The sequence below is a fragment of the Momordica charantia genome (assembly GCF_013281855.1).
Source record: "Momordica charantia cultivar OHB3-1 chromosome 5 unlocalized genomic scaffold, Mcharantia_2.0 BLBB01000005.1, whole genome shotgun sequence".
NCBI lineage: Eukaryota > Viridiplantae > Streptophyta > Magnoliopsida > Cucurbitales > Cucurbitaceae > Momordica > Momordica charantia.
This window is the reverse complement of record NW_028275163.1, coordinates 4,917,036-4,939,603: the sequence shown is the minus strand read 5'-3', so window position 1 is coordinate 4,939,603 and position 22,568 is coordinate 4,917,036. Positions and strand designations below refer to the sequence as shown.

Below are 22,568 nucleotides of genomic sequence, written 5' to 3'. Positions count from 1 at the left end.
TTATAAGTCCAAATCCCAAATCCAAAACCATTATTTGTGACCACTTCTCATTTTACAAGAATCACTCATTTCAACATTCACTATTCTTTAAAACTTTAGAGTTTGGAAATTATTTAGAAGTCCTTGAGGATCGATACTTGGATACTCCATCCATTTTATATTACTCTGACAGGTGTGCGCTTGCATCTATATAATTGTTACCACGCTTAGTGCGTGCGTTCAGCAAAACGCCAGTCAATAGACTAAGTCATAAATTTGTCTCCTAGAAGTAATTAAAATTTATTCCCTATCATTTTAAAAGTATCAATTTTATCTCTATTATTTAAGATTAATTTCAATTTAGTTTATATTGTTTAAAATTTATAACGGATTAGTACATTGATAAACCTATCAGAGATGACATTCTACAAAATTTACATTTTTGTGTTAAAATACATCCTTTAAAGATGGAGCATACCATTTTTTTATGTAGATGTAATTATTATTAAGATATGGAAATTAAAAATGGAAAATTGATTGATTTGAAGTTTACATTTTAAATCTCATGCACCTTTCCACTCCCCTAAAAAAAAATTCATAATTTTTAGTTATTTCTCTCTTTTTCATTAATATTTTTTTTCCTCTTGCTTTTCACCATGGTTTCTGTAGGTCGTCTCTCGTCTTCTTAACGTTCTCCATTTTTTTGTCGTTACCGTCTTTGGCAGCCCGGTTCCAATTCACTCGCCTTTTCACCATTGTTTTCGATAACCAATTTTCTGCTGTTTACGTTTTAAATATTCTAAATTTGTTTTTTTTATTTCTGATTTTGGATGTTGGATTGGAGTTCATCAAACTCAATACATAAAACTTCTTTTAGACAATCGTATCACGGGTCAAGAGTGAATTTTAACTAATAAGACCCATCATTTATTTCGTGTTCGAATCATCCACATCCACCCTCGCTAAAAAAGATTGTTATCAAAATAATTTATTAAAATCTCTCTTTCATACTAAACTGGCAAAACCGTCAAACTTTTGCCGAACTTCACGTCCGAGGAAGGACGATTAAAGTATATTTCTTCCCTTTCTTGATTTGTGTGTTCGTTCTTCCATTCGAACTATCCAATCGAATCTCATGGCCTGCAGATTCTGCAAAAACCCTTCTCGATCCAATTTCGCTTAGTAATTTCTTCCCATTCTTGTTCCCCTTCAATCCTTCACCTGATTCCGGAAAGATGGCGAAGCGCACATTTGATCTGCTCGGCCATGTTCGTCCGGCTCATGAGCTTGACCTCGATGCCTTGCTCCGCTACTGCTCCGCCAACGTTCCTGCCTTCCCTCCCTCCCCATCTAATTTCACTGTCTCTCAGGTACTTCATCTTCTTCCCCCCTCCCTGCTGATTTGATCGTTGGTGTACTGGTGTGGATTGATTTTGTGCTTCTCTTTTCATTTTTTGGAGTTTAGTTCGGACATGGTCAGTCAAACCCGACTTATCTCATCGAAGTTAGTTCCGGAGGTTCTCCGAAGCGGTATGTTTTGAGAAAGAAACCTCCGGGGATGTTGCTCGAGTCTGCTCATGCTGTTGAGAGGGAGTTTCAGGTGCTTAGTTATATATCTTGATTAGGAAGAAAGTGATGCTTTCTGTCAGTTTCGTTTCTTGTAAATTGCAGTGGGTATGATAATTTTTTCAGGCTTTAAGTTTCATTTTCAATTTCTGATGTGATAGGTTCTTCGAGCATTAGGCGTTAACACACAGGTTCCAGTTCCTAAAGTTTTCTGCCTGTGTTCTGATCATAGCATAATTGGTACTCCATTTTATGTTATGGAGTACTTGGATGGACGCATATTTATAGACCCCAAATTGTCGGTACGTCGAGTAACTTTGTGAAGTTTTACTAGTTATTGACTTTCTTCTGATGGATTGAATACTATTGCACTAGGGAGTTGCTCCTGAAACGAGGAGGGCAATATATTTAGAAGCTGCGAAAGCTTTAGCCTCTCTACATTCAGTTGATGTAAACTCCATTGGTCTAGGAAAATACGGGCGTCCAGAAAATTACTGTAAGCGACAGGTGTGCCCAAAGTATTTATGTTGTTATTACGGATTATCTGCAAGGTTTTAAAGGTCGACGTTGACAAAAATGATGAGGGCTCAATTTTATGGTAATGTCCATGGAAATATCAATAAAATGTTGATCTTGATGAAGTTTTGTAGAAAAATTATAAAAATCAAGAAATTCAGAAAAAGTATTTAAATTAACAAACAAGCATTTCACTCTTTTTAAATGTGTCAAAATTCTTATTATTAGTATTATGTTTATATTAGTAATATTTTGTTGATATTTTCTATGCCTTTTCGATTTTTTTACAATGTAACGAAAATGATGATTCACTATTTATATTGATGTTGAACCTATTGACGTATGAAAATGTTGATAGAAATATTGACATGTTGATGAAAGTTTAATGCCATATTATGAATCCTTTGAGTTATCTTGAACACCCCCACATTATTATTTAGTGAGGGTGTTTCACCGGAAGGGTAGAAGAAATGGTCATAACAAAGTTGTTAGCCAAACCAAGTAATGTAAGATAAGATGTTGCTCATAAGCTTCTGCTTTTGGGTTCTGTTTGTCTTTTTTCCTTAGATTGAGAGGTGGGCAAAACAGTATGTTTCATCAACCAGCGAGGGTAAAGTAGATGGAAATCCAAAAATGTTTGCACTGATTGATTGGTTACGGCTACATATTCCTACAGAAGATTCATCAGGTGTCACAGCTGGCTTAGTTCATGGAGATTTTCGAATTGATAATCTTATATTCCATCCCACTGAGGTTTGCTATTTCTTCTATATTAATGTATTCCTTAGAATATCTACCCATCCATTTTTGTATTAGCTTGTTCATCCAAGAAGATTAGTTTTTAATCTTCACGTAGTCTGGCACCCCACTATAAACTTTGTTTTTTGGAAGTTTATAGTTGAAGTTGAGGTGTATATATATGTTTAAGACTGTCTCGTCTTTAACGGTGCAGGACCGAGTAATTGGCATTCTTGATTGGGAGCTATCCACTGTGGGAAACCAAATGTGTGATGTTGCTTATATGTGCCTGGTATGTTGGGAATTTCTCTTCTTCAGCATATGTATGATCACCATTAGGTTCCAGCATTATAACTTTAGCTGTGCTACTTCATTTATTTTCAGGCTTATATCCTGGACTTTCAGTCTGACCATCCAAATCTAGGGCAGGGTTTTGACTATTGTGGAACTCCAGAGGGGGTTCCTTCTTTACCAGAGTATTTGGCTCATTACTGTTCTATTGCTGTAAGTAGCTATTATTAGCATAGTCTATCAAGAATTTGAGTTTTTCGGCAGTCTTACAAATGTTTTTCATTCTATTAGGGCGTAACCAAATTTTGGTTCATAGTTTTCCACCCTTGGATTGATCATTGACATATTTCATCTTCGTTTATTTCAAGTATTTAGTTCTTAGCATTGGAAAAAGAAAGCACTGGTATCACATATTCCAGCGAACTTAGACATCTGAAAACCTTCATTACACGTGGTTTTGAGAAATCCTGAAGCCATTTCATTGTTCTGCCCCACGACAGTTGGGGGCACCACCAATTTGTTACCTTTTTTTCACATTTTTAATAAATGGGTTTTCATTATAAGTTCATAAAATTATTAGTTCATAAATTATCATTAATACGCACATTAATTATTTTTATTATTTTATGGCAAGTTCAATTAATGTCTTTGAGAAATGGTGTTAAATATTTTATATTATCAAGATGAACTTTCGTAGATATAGTGTTTAATTAATTAAATTGTAAAAATTAGTTATTATTTTTAGACTTGATTAAAACTTACTTGATTATGATTAGCAATTATTAATTAATTTAATTTATATACGACTATTAAATATTTTCAAGTAAAAACTTTTGCAATGTCCATCGCAATCATCTAAATATTCTCCGATATCCCATATGTTCAAGCATCCTCTTACTAGATATCTCATTTTTTTGTAAACCTTTAAACAAATAGCCTTGAGCATCAATAGACTAGTGATCTGTGTGATTTTTTTTTTTTTTTTTTTTTTGTATGATGCAGATAAAAATTGACCTAGATTGAATTGAAGACATTTTTTAGGGGGATTTATATTAGATTTGTCGACAATGAATGCTCATGGGCACATTTCATTGATCTAGCTGAAGTGTAGATTCATCATTTAAAATATATGTCACTGGTTCTTGAGACACACTTTTGTGGAATTTCTTGTTGCAGGGAAGACCATGGCCCTTTTCTGCTTGGAAGTTTTATGTTGCTTTATCCATTTTCCGAGCAGCTGCAATCTTTGCAGGAATTTATAGTCGATGGATAATGGTATCTTCTCAATCATTGAATATGTGGAGAGGCAAATAGGGTGATTTTTGAAGTTGTTTATTTGGGGTAATTCACAGTTTTCTTCTGAGAATGTAGGGAAATGCATCAGGAGGTGAGAGTGCCCAGGTTTCTGGAGAAAAAGCTAATGCATTCATTGATTGTGCTTGGGCATTTATTGAACAAAAATCTGTGCTTCCCGAGAATCCTCCATTTGGTATTTCTATTTTTTAAAAAGGTTTTTGGGCTTCTTGTAGAACATAACCAAGAATATTTAATAAGGTGTTATTTCCCTTTCAACAACTTCAGATTCAATTGTACGAGTTGATCCACAACATGCTAGGAAGGAGAATGAAGAATGGTGCGTTCTTAAAAATGGAGGAAACTTTGTCCCCAGTGAAAAGGTCATGGAGTTGAGAAAAAGGTTGTCTAAGTTCATGAAAGATCATATATATCCTATGGAAAATGAATTTTATAAACTTGCTCTGTCTTCCTCACGTTGGACCATTCACCCAGAGGAAGAAAAACTAAAGGAGATGGCTAAGAAAGAAGGCTTGTGGAACTTGTGGATACCTGTTTGTATTTTGACTCTTCTCTCATTTACCCACATGTTCTCATACTTCTCTGCTTTTTTAATACTAGTATAAGAAATAAGATTCCTTGTGCAGTTTGATAGTGCTGGTAGAGCAAGGAAACTGCTTTTCGATGGAAGTAGCCACATCCCTTCTGCAGGTGCAGACAACCTTCTTCTTGGTGCTGGCCTCTCTAATCTTGAATATGGGTATCTCTGTGAGATAATGGGTCGATCTATTTGGGCACCTCAGGTGTTCAATTGTGGCGCACCCGACACTGGAAATATGGAGGTAAGATCATATTTCATAGCCTGAATTCCGCCTGCAAGGCTGCCAGCTACTATAACTGCTGTGCCTACATATTGACTCTATAATAAATTGAACAGACCAATCAATGGATAGATACGAATATATTTGACACCAATGATACGGTCAAATTTTGACAGATTTATGGCATGATATAAGCATCCATTATTGGAAGTTTGGAACTGTATTGATCATTTTGTCTTTTCATTATATTAGGTATTGTTGCGGTATGGCAATAAACAGCAACTGCATGAATGGCTTATTCCTTTACTTGAAGGAAAGATACGCTCAGGATTTGCCATGACTGAACCACAAGTTGCATCCTCTGATGCAACAAACATCGAATGTTCAATTAAAAGGTAGTGGAATGGTGTGAAACATTTATTTACAGATAAGATCTCTCCTAATTAGTGTACAGAAAAAGAGAGAAACTCCCCATTGTTTGGATTACATTAAATTTTTTTCAATTATTTCGTAGAAACAACTTTCAATGAGGATAGATATTACAGATATTGAATCTTCAACTAAAGGCATGATGAATGACGGTTTTCCTTCCGGATATGTTTTTCTTCATTAATTTATGATTAAGCTTATCCTTCATTTACATTTTGGTAGTTCTTTCCAAAAAGAAATGTCAGACTTTTTAGAAACATAGAAGATCTTACAACTGTACAGACAATGTTGTTTGTTATTTATATAATTACACTTGCACGCAGGGAAGGTGATACCTTTGTCATCAATGGAAAAAAATGGTGGACAAGTGGAGCCTTGGATCCGAGGTGCAGAATCCTTATAGTTATGGTTAGTTCTACTATTTAGAAAAAATATTTATTCATCTATTACTTTCCAAATTAATTTGTATGATTATTTATGCAACGAGGGATTCTCCAATCTCCATTATTTGCAGGGAAAAACAGATATCAATGCTGCTATGCATAAGCAACAGTCCATGATCTTGGTTGACATCCAGACTCCAGGTGTAATAATTAAAAGACCGCTAACAGTGTTTGGCTTTGATGACGCACCTCACGGTCATGCTGAGATAATATTTGACAACGTGCGTGTTCCTGCAACAAATATTATACTTGGAGAGGGTCGTGGATTCGAAATTGCCCAGGTAATTTGTTCAAATCCTTAATACATTACCTTGTATTATGTATCCTATGGATTATGATCCTTGCAACAAATGGTGTTGGCTTCGAGTATTCCCTAGAAGTTTAACTGATGGAGCAGTTTCATTTTCAGTAAAATGGAACTTCGCCGAAAATGTGAAGTCTGGATTTGTATAAACTTCCAATTTGTCAACAAGTTTATTAACTGAGGACATGAAACCAGAAGCAGATTTATTCCTATGTATCTTGTTACTAGTTCGCAAAATACAGATACAGTTTCACATGCACATATGGTTATTCTTCTTTGTCATTGCCTGTTTTTCGCTATTTACCTACCAAGTGTTCTTATTGTTTACTTGAACGACCTTCCTCTGGTTCTGTATATCGCTGCAGGGTAGGCTGGGCCCAGGGAGGCTGCACCATTGCATGAGGTTGATAGGAGCTGCAGAGCGAGGTATGCAGATGGCAGTTGAGAGGGCTCTTAGTAGAAGAGTGTTTGGAAAGCTGATTGCTGAGCAGGGTTCCTTCCTTTCAGACATTGCCAAGGTATTTGATACATTGACCATAGCATAAATCATCTATGGGGGGGTTCATATCACGTCCCAGGTTCAGAACCCCATTTCAATTGGAAATCTTAACTAGAATTCCTTGGTTCACTTGTATGCTACATGATCCTCCTTGACACTAAAAATGATTGTGATAATGGCTACATTCATGTCAGTGTCGAGTGGAACTGGAGAAAACAAGATTGCTGGTTTTGGAAGCAGCCGACCAGTTGGATCGGCTAGGAAACAAGAAAGCGCGTGGGACAATTGCAATGGCCAAGGTAAATTTTACTACATCTGATAGAAGTTCTCAGGATAATTGCTAATTACACATTTACACTTGAAGAAGTTTGTGGACTTTATAAATAGTATCCTCTTGTTTTGTAATGGTTTTGAACACTCAAGCAAAATCTTCAAACTACCCATTTTGTTAATTAGAGTTATTAGCTTTTCATGGAATCAACACATATGACACCTAGAACAAGGCACGTGCTTGTTCTGTTAAAAACTTTAAATTACGGTAAATTTGAACAAAATGGTATAATTTATAGATTTTGCATCTCAAAAGGTTATGTAAAACTATTTTCACTTACAGAGATATGATTCGTAGATTCCACACACACAAGGTGCAATTTGTCATTGTTCCAAGTTCTAGAAACCAATCTTCATTCCCCCTTTCTTTTACATACACAGGGTGGAGTCGAGAAATTTTGAAATCTTATTGGGGCATTAAGGATAAAAAAAATTTAAAATGTTGACATTTTTTAAAATCATTTCTCAACAACATTGTCTTGATTTTTCGCTCCACTGTTGTTGATTAACGTCTCGGTGAAACTTGGTACAGGTTGCAGCCCCAAATATGGCATTGCAGGTTCTGGACATGGCAATGCAAGTCCACGGTGCAGGTGGCTTGTCTTCTGACACTGTTCTTTCTCATCTGTGGGCTACCGCAAGAACTTTAAGAATAGCAGATGGCCCTGATGAAGTTCATTTAGGAACCATCGCCAAGTTGGAACTTCGAAGAGCCAAACTCTGAAAGTTAAAGGAAGATTCTCAGGTACCATACGACTGAAAAAAGTCATGTTAAAAAGGACAAGGAATAAGACAAAGTAAGAAAACAGAAGGAAAGAATAAGTGGATTATATTTCAGCTTTATGTTGAAGGAATGTATTATTATGGTTGTATCTGTTGGGATGGTGGCGTCTTGTTACGCCCATGAAAAAAATTCAATAAGAGCATAGTAATGTTTTGTATTTTTTTTTCTTTGGACGAGCAATAGCATAACACAATGGTTTAGTTGTAAAAGACCTTTGTTCCTTTTCAAGTTGAATATTTCTTATCGTACTAAAAGCGGTTTATTGGTCCAACAAGATTAGAATTAATTGAAAGGGAATGAGTTAACATTTCATGAACGTGGTTTTCAGCACAAAATGTTAGCCAAGTGGTTGCCGCATAAGATTAGTCGAAGTCTGCATAAGCTGGCCCGGACATATATATGAAAATCAACTTGATGATCTAAGGTAGTAATGCCAACTTAAAATTATTACTTTGGACTATTTAAAAACACTTATGTCATTTTTAAAGTTATCTCAATACTCGAGGTTTGCTATCTCGTATTTCTCCTTCAAACATTTAATGGTGGTGAGGATAAGATTTAATAAAGTGTCTAAGTATTTTTCCATCTAAAATTAGGAAAATATTTTGCTCCTCAGCGAGATGGTGGGAGAAATATAAAAATAAGACTTTTTTTTTTTTTTAATATTGATGAGGTGTCAACTGTTGGCAAGATTTCTCTTCATTGCACAAATTGAGGAGCTAAATTTTTTCTCAGAGATAAAACAAAACAACCCAGAACTATAGCACTGTGGGATGTCTTAATTTAATTCACAACATAATGGGTTCATAAACATGATGAAATTAAATCCTAATTAAGTTAAGAAATTAGAAAACGTGAGAACCCAGCTAAATTTAGACTGGAAAAAGTCAACACAATGTTTTTTTTTAATTTTGTTTTTTTTGGAAAGCAACACAACTGATTTAAAAGGAAAAGTCAATATCAAGAAAGGCTTCCCCAGAATGTTCCGACAGTAACGGTATTAACTGTCATCTCGGATCCCTGCCCAAAATTTCTTTTTCCGGTCCCTCCATAAATTTCGTTTCTCCGATTAACACCAGAAAGCAAGGCAGTGCTGCTGCAACTTCCATTATGCCATTAGCCAAGTGAAAAATGAAACATTAAAAAAAAACAAAAAAAAGGATAATCTCGGGCAAAACTAATTCCAAAAAAGAAAAAAAATGTCTGATGGCGATGGAGGGAATAAGAAGGCTGCCCTCATCGGCGTGTCTTCGCTGTTTCTCGTTGCGATGGTAGTTGCGGTGGCTGTCGGCGTCAACAAAAGCCCCGACGGCGGTTCGGGGGAGATCACGACCTCCACCAAGTCGGTGAAGGCCATCTGTCAGCCCACCGATTACCCAGAAACATGTGAGAAAACGCTCGAGGCGGCCGCCGTCAATACGAGCGACCCACGTGAGCTCATCAAGGTCGGATTCAACACCGCCGTCGAACAACTCAGATTTGCCATCAGCAACAGCTCCACCTTGAAATCGGCGGCCGCCGACCCTAAGGCCAAGCTGGCACTCGACGACTGCGGCGAGCTGGCCGATTACGCCATCGACGATCTCAAGAATTCGTTCAACAAAATCACCGACAATTTCGACATGGACAAAATTGACGATTACATGGAGGATCTGAAGGTGTGGCTGAGTGCTGCGCTGACGTATCAGGTATTAATATTATAATTCGAATAGTCAATATGTATTATAAATTTTTGTAAGGTCTCTTATCTATGAGCAGGGGATTTGCCTGGATGGATTCGAGAACGTGACGGGTGACACTAGGGAGAAGATGAAGGGTGTACTCAAAATGTCGCAGGAATTGACCACCAATGGGCTCACCATGGTGGATGAAGTCTCATCCATCATGACCTCGTTTGGGCTTCCGGCGATCGGGCGACGACTGATGACGACAAAGGAATCCAATGCCAATGCAGAGGAAACAGAGTCGGAGCCGTCGTGGGTGAGTCAGAGGAGGGCGCTGCTCCAAGCGAGTCCAGGAAACATCAAGGCAGACGTGGTGGTGGCTCAGGACGGAAGCGGGAAGTACAAGACAATTAACCAAGCTCTGAAGGACATCCCAACGGCAAAAGACAACCCCACTAACAAAACTTTTGTAATTCACATTAAGGCTGGAATTTACAAGGAGCAAGTGCTTATTGACAAACACATGACCTGGGTCATGATGGTCGGCGACGGCCCCACCAAGACCAAGATCACAGGCAGCTTGAACTTCATCGACGGCATCACCACATTCAAAACCGCTACAGTTGGTAAGTTCAGAGAGATAAATGCAAAACCAGAGAATTTTTAAAAACATATAATAAAAATAATGAGCTTGTCAAATTTTTCAGCTGTGATTGGGACGAACTTCATCGGCAAAGACTTGGGGTTCGAGAATTCAGCAGGAGCAGCGAAGCACCAGGCTGTGGCGCTTCGAGTTCAATCCGACATGTCCATCTTCTACAACTGTCAAATGGATGGTTATCAAGACACCCTGTACACGCACGCTTCACGGCAATTCTACCGGGACTGCACCATCACCGGCACCATCGACTTCATCTTCGGCAACGCTGCAGCGATCTTCCAGAACTGCAAGATCTTGGTGAGGAAGCCAATGGAGAACCAGCAATGCATTGTGACGGCCCAGGGGAGGACTCAAAGGCGGGAGCCGACCGCAATCATCCTCCAGAACTGCGTGATCGCGTCGGACCCGGCATACTTCCCGGTCCGAATGGTGAACAAGGCCTACCTGGGGCGGCCTTGGAAGGAGTACTCGAGAACCATCATCATGCAGTCCCAAATCGACGACTTGATCCAGCCGGAGGGGTGGCTCCCATGGCAGGGGAACTTCGCTTTGAAAACTCTGTTTTATGCAGAGTTCAACAACAGAGGGCCCGGAGCAGCCAAGGACAAGCGCGTCAAATGGCGAGGCATCAAGCAAATTACGCCGGAGCACGCCGTGGATTTCACCGTTGGGAGGTTTCTTCGTGGGGATCCATGGATCAAGCGCACCGGAATACCATATACTTCCGGCATGATGGCAGTGTAGACAGGGAGGAACAATGTAACTTAATTACATTACAGAATACAGAGTTAACTAACTATATATATATTTATCCATAGACAACAAGTGGAGTGGAGCTCCTTTGGGTAGGAGATTTAAATTTTTTTCCACGCATTTAATTTTATTCAATGCCAAAACTTTTACTTTCTTTATTATTTTTTTTATTTTTAGGAATACCCTATTCAATCTTTTGAAGCTTGTGTTCTTAAGATGTTGAATAAAAATAACAAAAAAATTTGAGATCAATTTCAGTCTGGAGATGATAATGCATCATAGTGAGTAGGAGATGCCCTCCACGTCATTCTCCATTTCTCCACTCCCATGGTCTCAGGTTAGTTTGTTTACTCTTAGTGGCCTTCTCATCTAAAAATAACAATCCTAATTTTATTTTTGGTTTCATTTGAAATATCTCTTATCAATAGAGATAATTGTCCTCCATTATATACCATGAACCACTCTCTTCTTTAATGGGACTTTATTCGCACACTTAACAACCCCAACAATCATCGCATCGAACAAAGTACCGTTTGTATCTTACTTCGAATAGTCATGCACTCCTTGCTATACGTACCACATTGTAAGAAATACCTAGTGTTGACGACTTCTATCGCACTATTAATCTCCTCCACTCGAACAAAGCTACAACATTCCTCCTGTCAGTTTACCCGACTGACTTCCTATCAATCTAACATGACTTGATAGGACATGTCTTGCTCGTCGTTTGATCACGAAGTATGTCTTTGCTCGCCACCTCGAACACTTTTTGTTTGATTTGGAGATCCATTCACAATTTCCTTAAATGACTATAGGGCTCACCAATCACTCTTCTTCGTCATTGAGGATTTTCCACCACAAAACTAGTTTTTTTTACCATGGCTATGATATTACTTGTTAAAGACAATGATATCCCAAATATGATATTGTCTGCTTTGAAGATAACCTTTTATTTTTTGTTTCACCCAAAAGACCTCGTACTAATAAAGATAATTGTCCTCCATTATATACTATGGATCACTAACCAAACACTTTACAACCTCTAACATTATACAAAACCATCACTCCCGCTTTACAACCTCAACATTGTACAAAACCATCACTCCTTTGCTCAATTAGTGTATCATATTAATATTTAGAAATAACAATGTTAGCTATAAATACTCTCAAGAATCATAATTGAAAGATTTCCAAATTCATAAATTAAATAGATGCAACAATTAAAATTTAGAGATTCTCTATAACTTAACCTAAAATAATTGGGATTTCACTTTTTTGACACATGCAATGGACTGGGAAAAGGGACTATAAAATTGAAGAAGGGGTCATTTTCTAAAAATAATTTGGTCCAATATACATTAGGCCAAAATAGTTATTTTGTAAACCTTCATAAACTAAAATAGATATTTTTAAAAATTTAGGGACCAAGATGAAATGACCTAAAAGTTGGGGATGAGATGACATTCAAGCCATAGAAAAAGGTCCGAAAAGAGAGGCCCAAAATTTGATGGAAGACTGGGAGAACGCGGCCCAACACTTTGACTTGGAAAGCCCAAATTCTTGGCCCGTTCAATTCCTTCCCGCATCATTTTCAATTTTCCACTGACTTTCAATCGCGAGCGAGCGGGAAAGAGAACTATTTTGAATCCTCTTCCAAATCTGCAGCACCAAGAAGCCAAGAATTGTTGCGCCAATCCATTAGCTTTCTTAGTTTGCTCATCATTTTCCCAGGAAAATTTCTTACACGGACGGACGAATTGTTCTTCGAGTGGTCTGTCGCTTTATTCCATAAAATTGCTATCCCTAGGGCTCCATTTGAAGTTATAGCAGCAGCGGAATGTTTGAATTTCAACCTCAAGATGACTGATACCAGAGAAGGAAACAGTAAAACCGCCGGCACTGGAGAGGCTAGTTTCCATAGGCTGCAGCCGGAGCGGGACCTTCAATTAAATTGGGAAGTGGACCTTGCGCAGAAGCTCGAAAACTATTTGGTGCAGATTTGCTCCGGTGGTGAGCTTCAGTCCGGCGAGGACGAGAACCAAGTTTCTGTCAATTTTGCCGAAGGTAAGCTTCATTAGACACTCATCTCTGTTTTAATCTATGAAAATTTGAATATTTCTGACTGCTGATGTTTCCGAAATTTCTTTTTGAGGTTGTAGCTGCTCTGTTGCTTCAAGGTTCGATTCAAGTGTATAGCCGAAAGGTTGAATACCTCTACTCGTTGGTTCTTCGTGCGCTGGAGTTCCTTTCCCAGAAAAGGTTCGACCCTTGTTTCAATTTTGAGTTTTGTATTCAGTGCTCAACAGTTTATATATATATGGAAATTATATGGTAAATTCCCATTAGAAATCTAGCACCCAAATGCATAAATCTTCAATGTCCGAGGAAAAGTCAAGATTAGGATCTTGTAAGGTGGAAATTATACGATAAAGGCCCATTGGAAGAAATAACAAAGATGCAGTATGAATCATTCTTTAGGGAGAAAAAAAAAACTGTAGATACAAGGAAGAGCTAGCAGGATCCATTGCCTAGTCCATGATCATCCCAAAACCGAAAACGAGTAACATCTGCAACAGTTGGATGAATGAAACCTAGGATCATTTAGAATGGATAGCAGAGTTATGAGTTTTGACCTACCATATTTCTTTATCAGCTTAGCTGAAGGGCATTGAATTAGGGTAAAATATTGCTTGACACCGTTCTGTGTTATTACTCTTTCCTTTCCTTTCCCTTTTTTTTTTTTGAAAAAAAAATCATTTTCGTAATTTTTTTATTCAAGCAGGCAACAGGATAATTTAGAAGGAACCTCAATCGAGGGTGAACAAAGTGGCTCTAATAACAATGTTGAGGATGAAGACCTATATTGGGTTTCAGAGGATGTTCCAGGTAGCCTATCAATTCTATGTCATAGTGAAACTAGTGGAGTATTTTGATAAAGTATTGTTTTATTTATGGTTCACATCTAATAATTGCAGTTGATCCAAAAAATTCCTTGGACAGTACCAAAGAAGATGGTTGGTTACGTCAATCTGTAAAGCCGCCGGCAAACTTAGTTGTTCTTGAAGGCGACTGCTTTGATGCATCTGGTGATAATGGAGAGTTGGATTCATACTTGGTAATTGGTTGTTGTAGTTAATTAACTTTTCACCTTTTTAAAGCTTTTGAAATTAATCGTAAGTTATAATTTTGCAGTTGGCCACCACAAGTGATATTTTTCAAGACTTTATTCTCTTAGATCCGTGTGATGCAGAAGGAGTTCAAGATTTTCTCAATGGTGGTAACAAGTTTGGTGGTCAAAGCCAAAATGGATGCAAGGGCAGCTCAACCCGTAGGGGCTTTCAGTCTCCCTCGAGACGTTCAGGAGGAAATATGCAGAAGTCATCTACGGGAAGGGGTCAATCACCTCTTTCCAACCGTTGTTTCAATAATAATGACTTTGACTATAATACGATGCCTGATCCGCCATGTTGTGATGATTTTGCCCATGGAAATCATGAAGTTGGTGTGGATGTTGAATATTCAGAATCAGATGGTTCTGATGATGAAGATGATCCCTGGAAGCCTTTGGATCCGCACAAACCTGGAAATTTGAAAATAAAACCATTCAGGAAAGGTTGTTGAGGCATTCTATTTACATTCATTTATTATTTAGCTCTTGCTGATTGCTGATGTTTCTTTCTCTTTTCTTGCTTTCTTTGCAGTCAAGGCTTTTAAAAAGAATTATGATGATTCTAGCAGGCATCAGTCTGTTACTGCTTTGTTTCCACTGGCAAGATTACATGGCCCAATTAGTCCAGAGTTTGCAAATATTTGGGAGGCGCGGAGACATGCCTTTGATACACAAAATGAATCCAATTCTTCTTTGTTATATGAAAAGGTAAAATTCTAGTGTATGTTGTTTTTAACTTAATGTTTCATAAGGTTAATGACACTAGTTGTTGTGACAACAGCTGCGAAACTCGCTTATTAATGAAGGACATGAAAGTTGTGATCCCACTTTTGATGTAGAAGATGAGGATATCGATCATGGTTTTGAAGGAGCAATGCCTGATGCCAATCCACCTGATATTGACGATTCCAACAATCATTTTATGGATGAGGCTATGTGTTCTGAGAATGAAAAGGTATAGAGCACAACGCTTGGTCTCTTGGTACATTGAATTTATTTATTTTCCTGAATACTGTTGATTGTTTAACTCATGGCTTTAATACAGCGTGATGCTGCTGCTGCTCATTTTAATAATGGTGAAACATATGAACCTGAATATCCAGATTCTCAAGCAAGTCTAGAAGACCTTTGTCGCTCTCACCTTGTAAGTGTTGTATGTAGATTTCTCGCTACACTTTACCTGACAGATATAGCAGGCTCTTTAATTGTTCCTTTATTGGTATTATTATTTTGCCATCCCCCTTTTTTCGTTGGCATGTACTCTAAATTTACATTTTTTACATTTTGAAATTAATTTGGTAACTGATCTGGAGTATTTTGTTTGGTTACTGGGTGCATGTATTCTCCTCGTTTATTGGGCTAGAGGAAAAAAAGGGTTGTTCATGATCTCTATACTATCCTGGTGTTTTTGGAGATATATGGTATGGCGTATGGGTAGGTTTTGGTTTGCTAGAATTTGTTCTAAAAGAATTATGGAGTCATTTTGCAGAATTCTGCACTTAAATGTCTTTCAAATTTACATTTTGCACATTATTTTAGTTGGTAGACTGACACAAATATCTAGAAGCAACAACAATCAAGGAGGAGGTACCTTGTCCGAAAACTTGGAAGTCCACATCCGCTTATGCAAATCATGCCTAGTTTTTGTCTTATTTGACGTGCTGTATTTTAGGTAGATGGTTTAGGTTTACCCATAATTTCTTTTTACAGGATGCACTCCTGGCAAGCATTGCTGAGACGGAGAAACAAACTGAAATGGCCGCTCGAGTCTCTACATGGAAACAGAAAATTGAACACAATTTGGAAGAGCAAGTAATATTTTTGATATTTTTGTATCTCAGTTCTAATTTTATTTTTTTTGTCATGATCGATATTCATTTCATAACTTTCCTGGCTTAAGAGAATTATTTTTCTGTCATAGGACATACGCCCTCCATTCGATATTCTTGAATATGGCAAAGGTATTCTTGAAGAGTTATCTGGTGAAGCTGACAATGGAGGTGTCGTGTCTTTTTCTGATGTTGTCAAGGGACAGGAGAAGTTTGATGTGGCACGAAGCTTTTCCGCTCTACTTCAATTGGTAATCTTCTTAACCAACAAACAATATAGAAGTACTAGAGTGCTGAAACTTAGAACGACAGTAGCATATAATAGGAACCATTTCTTAATTTTCTTTGTTATGGATGAAAATTGGATCTCATTAGTCAATTTTCAGGTGAACAATGGAGAGGTGGAGTTGGAAAAGAGAGGGGTTGATGGGGAGTCGATTTGCTACACTTCTGTGAATCCATTCCATGTTCGCCTTACTCACCATGACATTCGACCGGATAAAACACAGCATCAGATGTTGAGAAAACAGTCGACATCCTCGTCTAAGAGTGAAAATGGCAGTAGTGACAATGTGAGACATATAAACCATAAATCTTCCCATGACAACAATACTCTCAAACAGTCTAGGACGAGAGACTTGTCACAACAGAATCGTAAACTTCCTGGAAAGCTGGGAAAGGTCGGTAGCCTAAGGACCACTCCTGAAGGTAAGAGGCGACGAAGATCTCGATTTGCTGAACCGGTCGATTTAGGATGACGAAATCTAATATACAGTTAGGTGACTGTTAGAATCTAGTTAAGCAATTCAACACTGTATGTGGTAGTTTGAAGCACCAACTACTCGTTGGGGTATTGAGTATGAAAGTGTTTAGTGTCTAACAATTTTCCCTTTTTCCCTCTTTAAGTCTATTGATTTGATGTAATTATCATTATCTGGAGGGAAATTGATGTATTCAAAGGAAAAATACGTTGTAAGCATGTAATTTTTGTTGACCAAAGTCCCATCTGAAGGGGGAACTGTATGTATTGATTGTCTTGTTCTCTACAAATGTAATACATCTCTGTATAGCCGGAATATGTTTGGCAAGTCTTGTTAGATAATTGCTTCATTTTTAATGTTTCTGTTTTTTTTAAGATCAAGTTTTTCTTAAACAAAAAAGTCTTTTTCTTTGCTTTCTTTTTCCTTTTTTATTTTTGCTCTCCTAACTATAGGCACTCTGTATGTGAACATTATGGTGTGCCTTAGTGGTCAATAAGGACAAATGTAAATAGCTAATGATGGAATAGGTTCAAATCATGATGACCACCTACCTAAGATTTAATATCCTACGAGTTACCTTAGCAATCAAATGTACTAAGATCAGACAATTATGTCGTGAGATTAGTTGAGGTATGTGCAAGCTGGTTCGAACACTCATGGATATTAAGAAAAAAAAAGCTCTATAAGCACTCTGCATGAATTTGAGTGAGGAGGATTTATTGTTATTATTATTTTTAATAATGATAATACGTTTTTGAAATTTAGTTGAATCTTGAAACTATAGTTTGTTATTTATTAAAAAAAAGCAGTTAGAATCGTAAAAAAATGATTATGAGGGTTGTGAATAGAAAGCTAGAATGATATTACTATGAAATGAATGTAAATGGTCTGATTTCACAGAAAAGATTAGTTGTGACCATTTAAATTTTTGTGATCGGTCACTGAATTTTAATTTTTAAGCTTGTATGAGTCTTTGTTGGCATAAATTTAGTTGATATACTAGGTTTTTTGGGATGAATAAAATCCAAAGTTATGAGCTACTTTTGTAGCATTTGGAACACAGCCCCTCCTTGCATCTTTCTCATTTCTCATGTAGAACAAACTCCAATTATAATATTTTGTCAAAAATCAAAATCCTAAAACCTAAAATTTAATAGTACAAAATTAACAATTTTCTGTATATTTATTTAGTATCTAAAAGTATTGGTAGAATTTATCTAAAAGTATGAGTAGAATTTACTTACCTATAAAATGCCATAGAAATAACCCGATAAAAATATATCATATAAATCAAAATTTCAATCGATACTTTGCTTTGTGAGCTTGGAAATGAAAGTTCCATTTTCATTGGCATCTTCTCATCTCCTTCGCCAAAATAATAATAATAATAAAAAAAAAAAGAGAGAGAAATAATTTGATTGATTGATTTTGGATAATTTCCTATTGAGACAAAGCCCCTTTGTATATAAAGTATAAACCAATAGGAAATTGCTAACGTGGGCGGCCATTCAAAGTGGTTTCCCTTCGCTTTGGCGGCACCTCATAAACCAACACAGACAACTTTTTCTTTTATCCCTATGCTTATAAGCTTTACTCGTTTTTAAAAATATAATAAATTCGATTACGATGTAATAAAATATAAATTAAATTAGTAATACTTCCAGAAACTTCTTTCTTTTTTTTTTTATAAAATTAAGTTGAGAGTTACATGAAATTAAAATATAGTTAGGCAACTTGCCAAATTCTCTTCCTTTATTAGGTTACCTAAAAAAACTATTGTATAAAGATTAAAATAAAGTAGCAAGATTGAGAATGCTTTATTTAACTTAATCCTTAATTTATATAGTGCTGTTAGGTCTCTTTCATGATTAATCAACTAATAATCCGAAACTTTGTTCACTAATTATTTCATTAATGAAAAAGAGAGGAGATGAATAGTATTGGGTCAACAAATTCAGACATAAATATCTACACTCTGTTCAATAAAGAATACACTTCAACTGCCACGTCTGCGTTAAATTATGACAATACTTTCCACGTATGCGTTGTCAGTTCCACGTTGGACTTGACCATTGACTGAGCGGAGCCGACTCGTCTTCCCTGTGGCTGAGTTCATTCACACAGCGCAATCCTTTCCCCGTTCGATATCCGATTCGGCGCCGGCGACGGAGCTGCAGCCCCCAGCATTGCCGGACGGGGACGCACCGCCCCGCCTGTCCCGGCCGATGATCCTCTTGAACGACAGAGACATCACGCGACTAATCGGCGATTTGAAAGACGGAGTCAACGGAGTCGTCGACGGCGACGCCGCAGCGAACTCGCCGTCGCCCCGCCTCGGGATCTCAATCGACACTTCCGCCGGCTTCCGCCGTGCCCTAAACGACCTCGACCCGGCGGAGGACGAAGGATGAGACAGAGCCATCCGGTCCGCGCGGTCGCACTCGGCGCAGAACCCGGAGGAACTCGAACCCGGTTCGATGCTCTCAGATTCAGCGGCGGAAATCGCCACCACCACAGGAATCTCCGGGACGGCCTCGACCGGCGAGCGACAGAGTGGACAGGTGGCGTGAGAGTGAAACCACATGTCGATACAATCGATATGGAAACTATGGGCGCATTTGGGGAGAGTACGCCCCTTTTCGTTCTCCTCGAATTCGGACAAACAGACGGCGCAATCGATTGGATCGGGATGCGATTCGGAGGTGAAAGTGAAGACAGGGAGAGAGTTGAGAACGGAGGCGTCGAGGCCGCGGCGTTGGGCGAGGACGGGAGCGGCGGCGGGATTTTCCGGTTCGAAATAGAAGATAAGGCGATTCCGACGGCGGCCGGGTTGGAGACCGCGGCGGCGGGCTCGGAGAACGTACCAGCGGGCGTAGAGGTGAAGGCAGATGATGAGAATGACGACGAACAGAAGGATGATGATTGCGCTGAGCATAATTTTTCCGCTGAGGGCGAAATCATTGAAGCCGGGCGGAGAAGTGGCGTCGCCGATGGAGACGGCGTCCATTATGATCGTGCAGCGGTGGAGGATTTGGAGATGTTGTTGTTCTTAAGAATGGAGAATTTGGAGAGGATTTTAGGTTATAGAGATTTGAGAAGAAAGCAGAAGGAAAATTCATGGAGGTTTCTGTTTCGATTCTCAACACTCACACTCAGACGCCAGTGTTGACCGGAGTCGCTGAAATGACATATGCACCCTTACATGATTTAACTTTCACCAAATATTATATATTTGTACTACGAAAAATAATAATAATAATAATTTTGTTTAGCACTTGAAATACGAGATTTTGAACTTTCTATTTAAAAAAAAAAATTTATATTAATTATTGTTGAATTACGCTATATTTTCTTTCATACCAAAATTTAGAAGTGGACTAAAAATAGAAGTATTTTTTAAATAGGTAAAACAGTCCCCGTGATGCTATCAAGACTAAATTTAATTTAATAAGAGTCAAATTTAAATCAAATTCAATTGAAACTTCTAAAATCATAGATACCAAATTCCACTTTGTGCTCAAATTATGTAAGTTTTATTAAGCAAATGGCTGAGTGGTTAACTTTATATGCTTCCCAAAAAAAAAATGATACTTTATACACGTGGAGTCTTTGCTTTATTGTTAAATATGTTTCAACTTCTTTTTTAGTCATTAATAAAAGGAAAGGTGAGATCGTATAAAGTTATTTCTTTAGAATATGTTAAGAGTGAAAAAAAAAGTAGTTTGTCTTGGGATCAACAACAATGAGATGAAGTTACAATCTGAACTTAACTCAGCGATAATTAATATTTGTCTCTAGTCAAGAATTCATGAGTTTGAATCTCCTATCCCTATTTCTTGCACTAAGAAAAATGACAATTTCATGAAACTAATTCTAAGGGCTTCATGATGGACCCTAACCTATATTAAATATGGTGTACATTGATTAATAAATTAAATTTAAATTTGCTAAACCTTTAGATTGAATATAACTTGATATTTGAAAAATTAGGACAGGATCATATCATAGATGGGTCAATTTAACAAACTAACTTTTTGAGCTAATTTAACATGCTAACTTATATATGAATATTAATAGAATATATAAATTTAACAAAAGTTTCATAATAAAATCTAATTGAAAATTGTATCTAATGTCTTAATGAAGCTTGATTTAAAATCTTGAATTTTAAATTTCAAAAGATTTAAAATTAAAAAAGATTATTTAATTAGTTGATATATTGGGAATTAGACAACATGATAAAAATGTATGGATAAAAAAGTTTAATTCAATAGGTAAATCTAAACTTCAAGCAGGTAAATATATAGTTCAATCAGCCATGATATTACTTATTTAAGTTAAGGTTGGAGTCTCCCATCAACCTCCAAAGTTAAATATAATAAAATAAGAGAAAACTTTTTGGTAGTACGAGAGTACCATACTCTCTTCCCTTTACTGCTTGTAATATTAGTATTGAATTAAAAATGATGTATGGTCGAGGAGTGTACAGACATGGCCAAAATATCGACCCGATCGACCAAACCAACGGCGGTCGGTTGGTTTTTACGTTCAATCGATCACAATGAATCTACCCCTGTAAGCTACCCTAGTACTATTTAAGGGTTTTTACCTTCAAGCCGACTGACTGATATACAGATTTAGTAGGATACATTCATTCTCTTTATTGTGTAAACAGAAGGGAGTACGGTGCTCTTGTAGTGCTAGACTTTTCTGCATAATAAGCCCATGATCTTGACATTATAGGTTGAATATATAATTAGTTCAGCCCAGTTTAAATCTAGTGTAGGCCCATTGGATCTGGCCCAGCCAACTCAAATCATGCCCAATGATGAGACAATTCCCAAGACAATATCTTTCTCGACTTAAAGTTTTATTTATTTTAATATTTCATCACAAGGAGTGAAATTTGATTGGACTAATAAACCATTCAAACTCAACAGTAGCGTTATTTCTTTAAGACAGTTTTATTCCCTCTATGACGCTTAAGGTATCGTGAACGATTGTCTCACAGAATAGAATATATTACCAACCTATGAGTGCAGCGCTCCAATCACAAAATTCAGTATAGTATTTAAGTAATCGTACAAAGAAAAAAAATGAGAATTTTAAGGGAAGATTTTTGTTATGTTCTCACAACAAACAGTGAATCCTATATATAGACTATTTGTAGTTATTCAAAAGTTATGTATTTTGATGAAATAACATAACATTTATAAAAGACACAATATTTCATGAAAAGTTGTGATTCCTCATTTTTTTTATTAAAAATAATAATTATTTTTTTTATAAATTCCAACAGAAATAGATACGATCTTCAAAATAGATATTTAATAATTATATTTAGTTAAAAAGAAATACCTAAGTAATTAAATTTAGTAAGTTCATAAACACCGCCCATATTCCTGTTAAACCAATGCATCCGATGGTAAATTCAGGAATTTTATTCAGGATACAATACATAAAAGCTAGGTAAGAAAACCTGCTATATACATTTTTAAATATTTACCCGTTCAATCATAAATTTTAGTTCTTTCTATATTCACTTCGATATTTGAGGATATAATGATTCTAAGAAAAAAATATTCAAGACCAAAAATAAAATTATGCAATCATAGGAACTAAAACTAAAAGTCTAAAAAGAAATTGGAATCTTGCCAATTGTATATTTATGCTAAAACCGTCCTTCTAACTCTAAAATTGATACAATGACGATAATAATAATAATCAACAATATGAAT

The 22,568-nt window shown here is 37.0% G+C and overlaps 4 protein-coding genes across 4 annotated transcripts; 3 read left to right on the top strand and 1 right to left on the bottom strand.

Moving 5' to 3' along the window:
* The first annotated feature begins 965 nt into the window (after positions 1-965).
* On the top strand, positions 966-8,150 carry IBR3 (acyl-CoA dehydrogenase-like protein). Its single transcript, XM_022282242.2, has 17 exons — positions 966-1,349; positions 1,445-1,579; positions 1,707-1,847; positions 1,921-2,052; positions 2,629-2,814; positions 3,014-3,091; positions 3,184-3,303; positions 4,267-4,365; positions 4,462-4,579; positions 4,672-4,937; positions 5,031-5,225; positions 5,457-5,599; positions 5,957-6,041; positions 6,148-6,357; positions 6,746-6,898; positions 7,074-7,178; positions 7,742-8,150. The coding sequence occupies exons 1-17, from the start codon at positions 1,215-1,217 to the stop codon at positions 7,931-7,933; spliced, it is 2,493 nt and encodes an 830-aa protein (XP_022137934.1). The 5' UTR covers positions 966-1,214; the 3' UTR covers positions 7,934-8,150.
* An 834-nt stretch (positions 8,151-8,984) lies between these two features.
* LOC111009179 (pectinesterase) lies at positions 8,985-11,323 on the top strand. The gene is made up of 3 exons (XM_022282147.2): positions 8,985-9,681; positions 9,752-10,283; positions 10,365-11,323. Exons 1-3 carry the CDS (start codon positions 9,193-9,195, stop codon positions 11,060-11,062), a joined length of 1,719 nt encoding a protein of 572 aa, XP_022137839.1. The 5' UTR covers positions 8,985-9,192; the 3' UTR covers positions 11,063-11,323.
* A 1,347-nt stretch (positions 11,324-12,670) lies between these two features.
* Positions 12,671-17,157, top strand: HEB2 (condensin-2 complex subunit H2-like protein). Its single transcript, XM_022282066.2, has 11 exons — positions 12,671-13,135; positions 13,231-13,330; positions 13,854-13,957; positions 14,047-14,186; positions 14,264-14,684; positions 14,773-14,948; positions 15,022-15,195; positions 15,286-15,384; positions 15,951-16,052; positions 16,162-16,320; positions 16,456-17,157. The coding sequence occupies exons 1-11, from the start codon at positions 12,931-12,933 to the stop codon at positions 16,825-16,827; spliced, it is 2,052 nt and encodes a 683-aa protein (XP_022137758.1). The 5' UTR covers positions 12,671-12,930; the 3' UTR covers positions 16,828-17,157.
* A 1,553-nt stretch (positions 17,158-18,710) lies between these two features.
* LOC111009146 (RING-H2 finger protein ATL2) lies at positions 18,711-19,990 on the bottom strand. Its single transcript, XM_022282106.2, has one exon. The coding sequence runs from the start codon at positions 19,835-19,837 to the stop codon at positions 18,947-18,949; it is 891 nt and encodes a 296-aa protein (XP_022137798.1). The 5' UTR covers positions 19,838-19,990; the 3' UTR covers positions 18,711-18,946.
* Between the last annotated feature and the right edge of the window lie 2,578 nt (positions 19,991-22,568).

What these genes read in the sequence shown, in the direction of transcription:
- IBR3 (XM_022282242.2), top strand. Translation starts at nt 1,215, where the DNA reads ATGGCGAAGCGCACATTTGATCTGCTCGGCCATGTTCGTCCGGCTCAT. An exon ending in CTGTTGAGAGGGAGTTTCAG is followed by an intron (nt 1,580 to 1,706) that starts GTGCTTAGTTAT and finishes CTGATGTGATAG; the next exon opens with GTTCTTCGAGCATTAGGCGT. An exon ending in GGACAATTGCAATGGCCAAG is followed by an intron (nt 7,179 to 7,741) that starts GTAAATTTTACT and finishes AACTTGGTACAG; the next exon opens with GTTGCAGCCCCAAATATGGC.
- LOC111009179 (XM_022282147.2), top strand. Translation starts at nt 9,193, where the DNA reads ATGTCTGATGGCGATGGAGGGAATAAGAAGGCTGCCCTCATCGGCGTG. An exon ending in GTGCTGCGCTGACGTATCAG is followed by an intron (nt 9,682 to 9,751) that starts GTATTAATATTA and finishes ATCTATGAGCAG; the next exon opens with GGGATTTGCCTGGATGGATT. An exon ending in ATTCAAAACCGCTACAGTTG is followed by an intron (nt 10,284 to 10,364) that starts GTAAGTTCAGAG and finishes CAAATTTTTCAG; the next exon opens with CTGTGATTGGGACGAACTTC.
- HEB2 (XM_022282066.2), top strand. Translation starts at nt 12,931, where the DNA reads ATGACTGATACCAGAGAAGGAAACAGTAAAACCGCCGGCACTGGAGAG. An exon ending in TGTGTTCTGAGAATGAAAAG is followed by an intron (nt 15,196 to 15,285) that starts GTATAGAGCACA and finishes GCTTTAATACAG; the next exon opens with CGTGATGCTGCTGCTGCTCA. An exon ending in ACCTTTGTCGCTCTCACCTT is followed by an intron (nt 15,385 to 15,950) that starts GTAAGTGTTGTA and finishes TTCTTTTTACAG; the next exon opens with GATGCACTCCTGGCAAGCAT.
- LOC111009146 (XM_022282106.2), bottom strand. Translation starts at nt 19,837, where the DNA reads ATGGACGCCGTCTCCATCGGCGACGCCACTTCTCCGCCCGGCTTCAAT.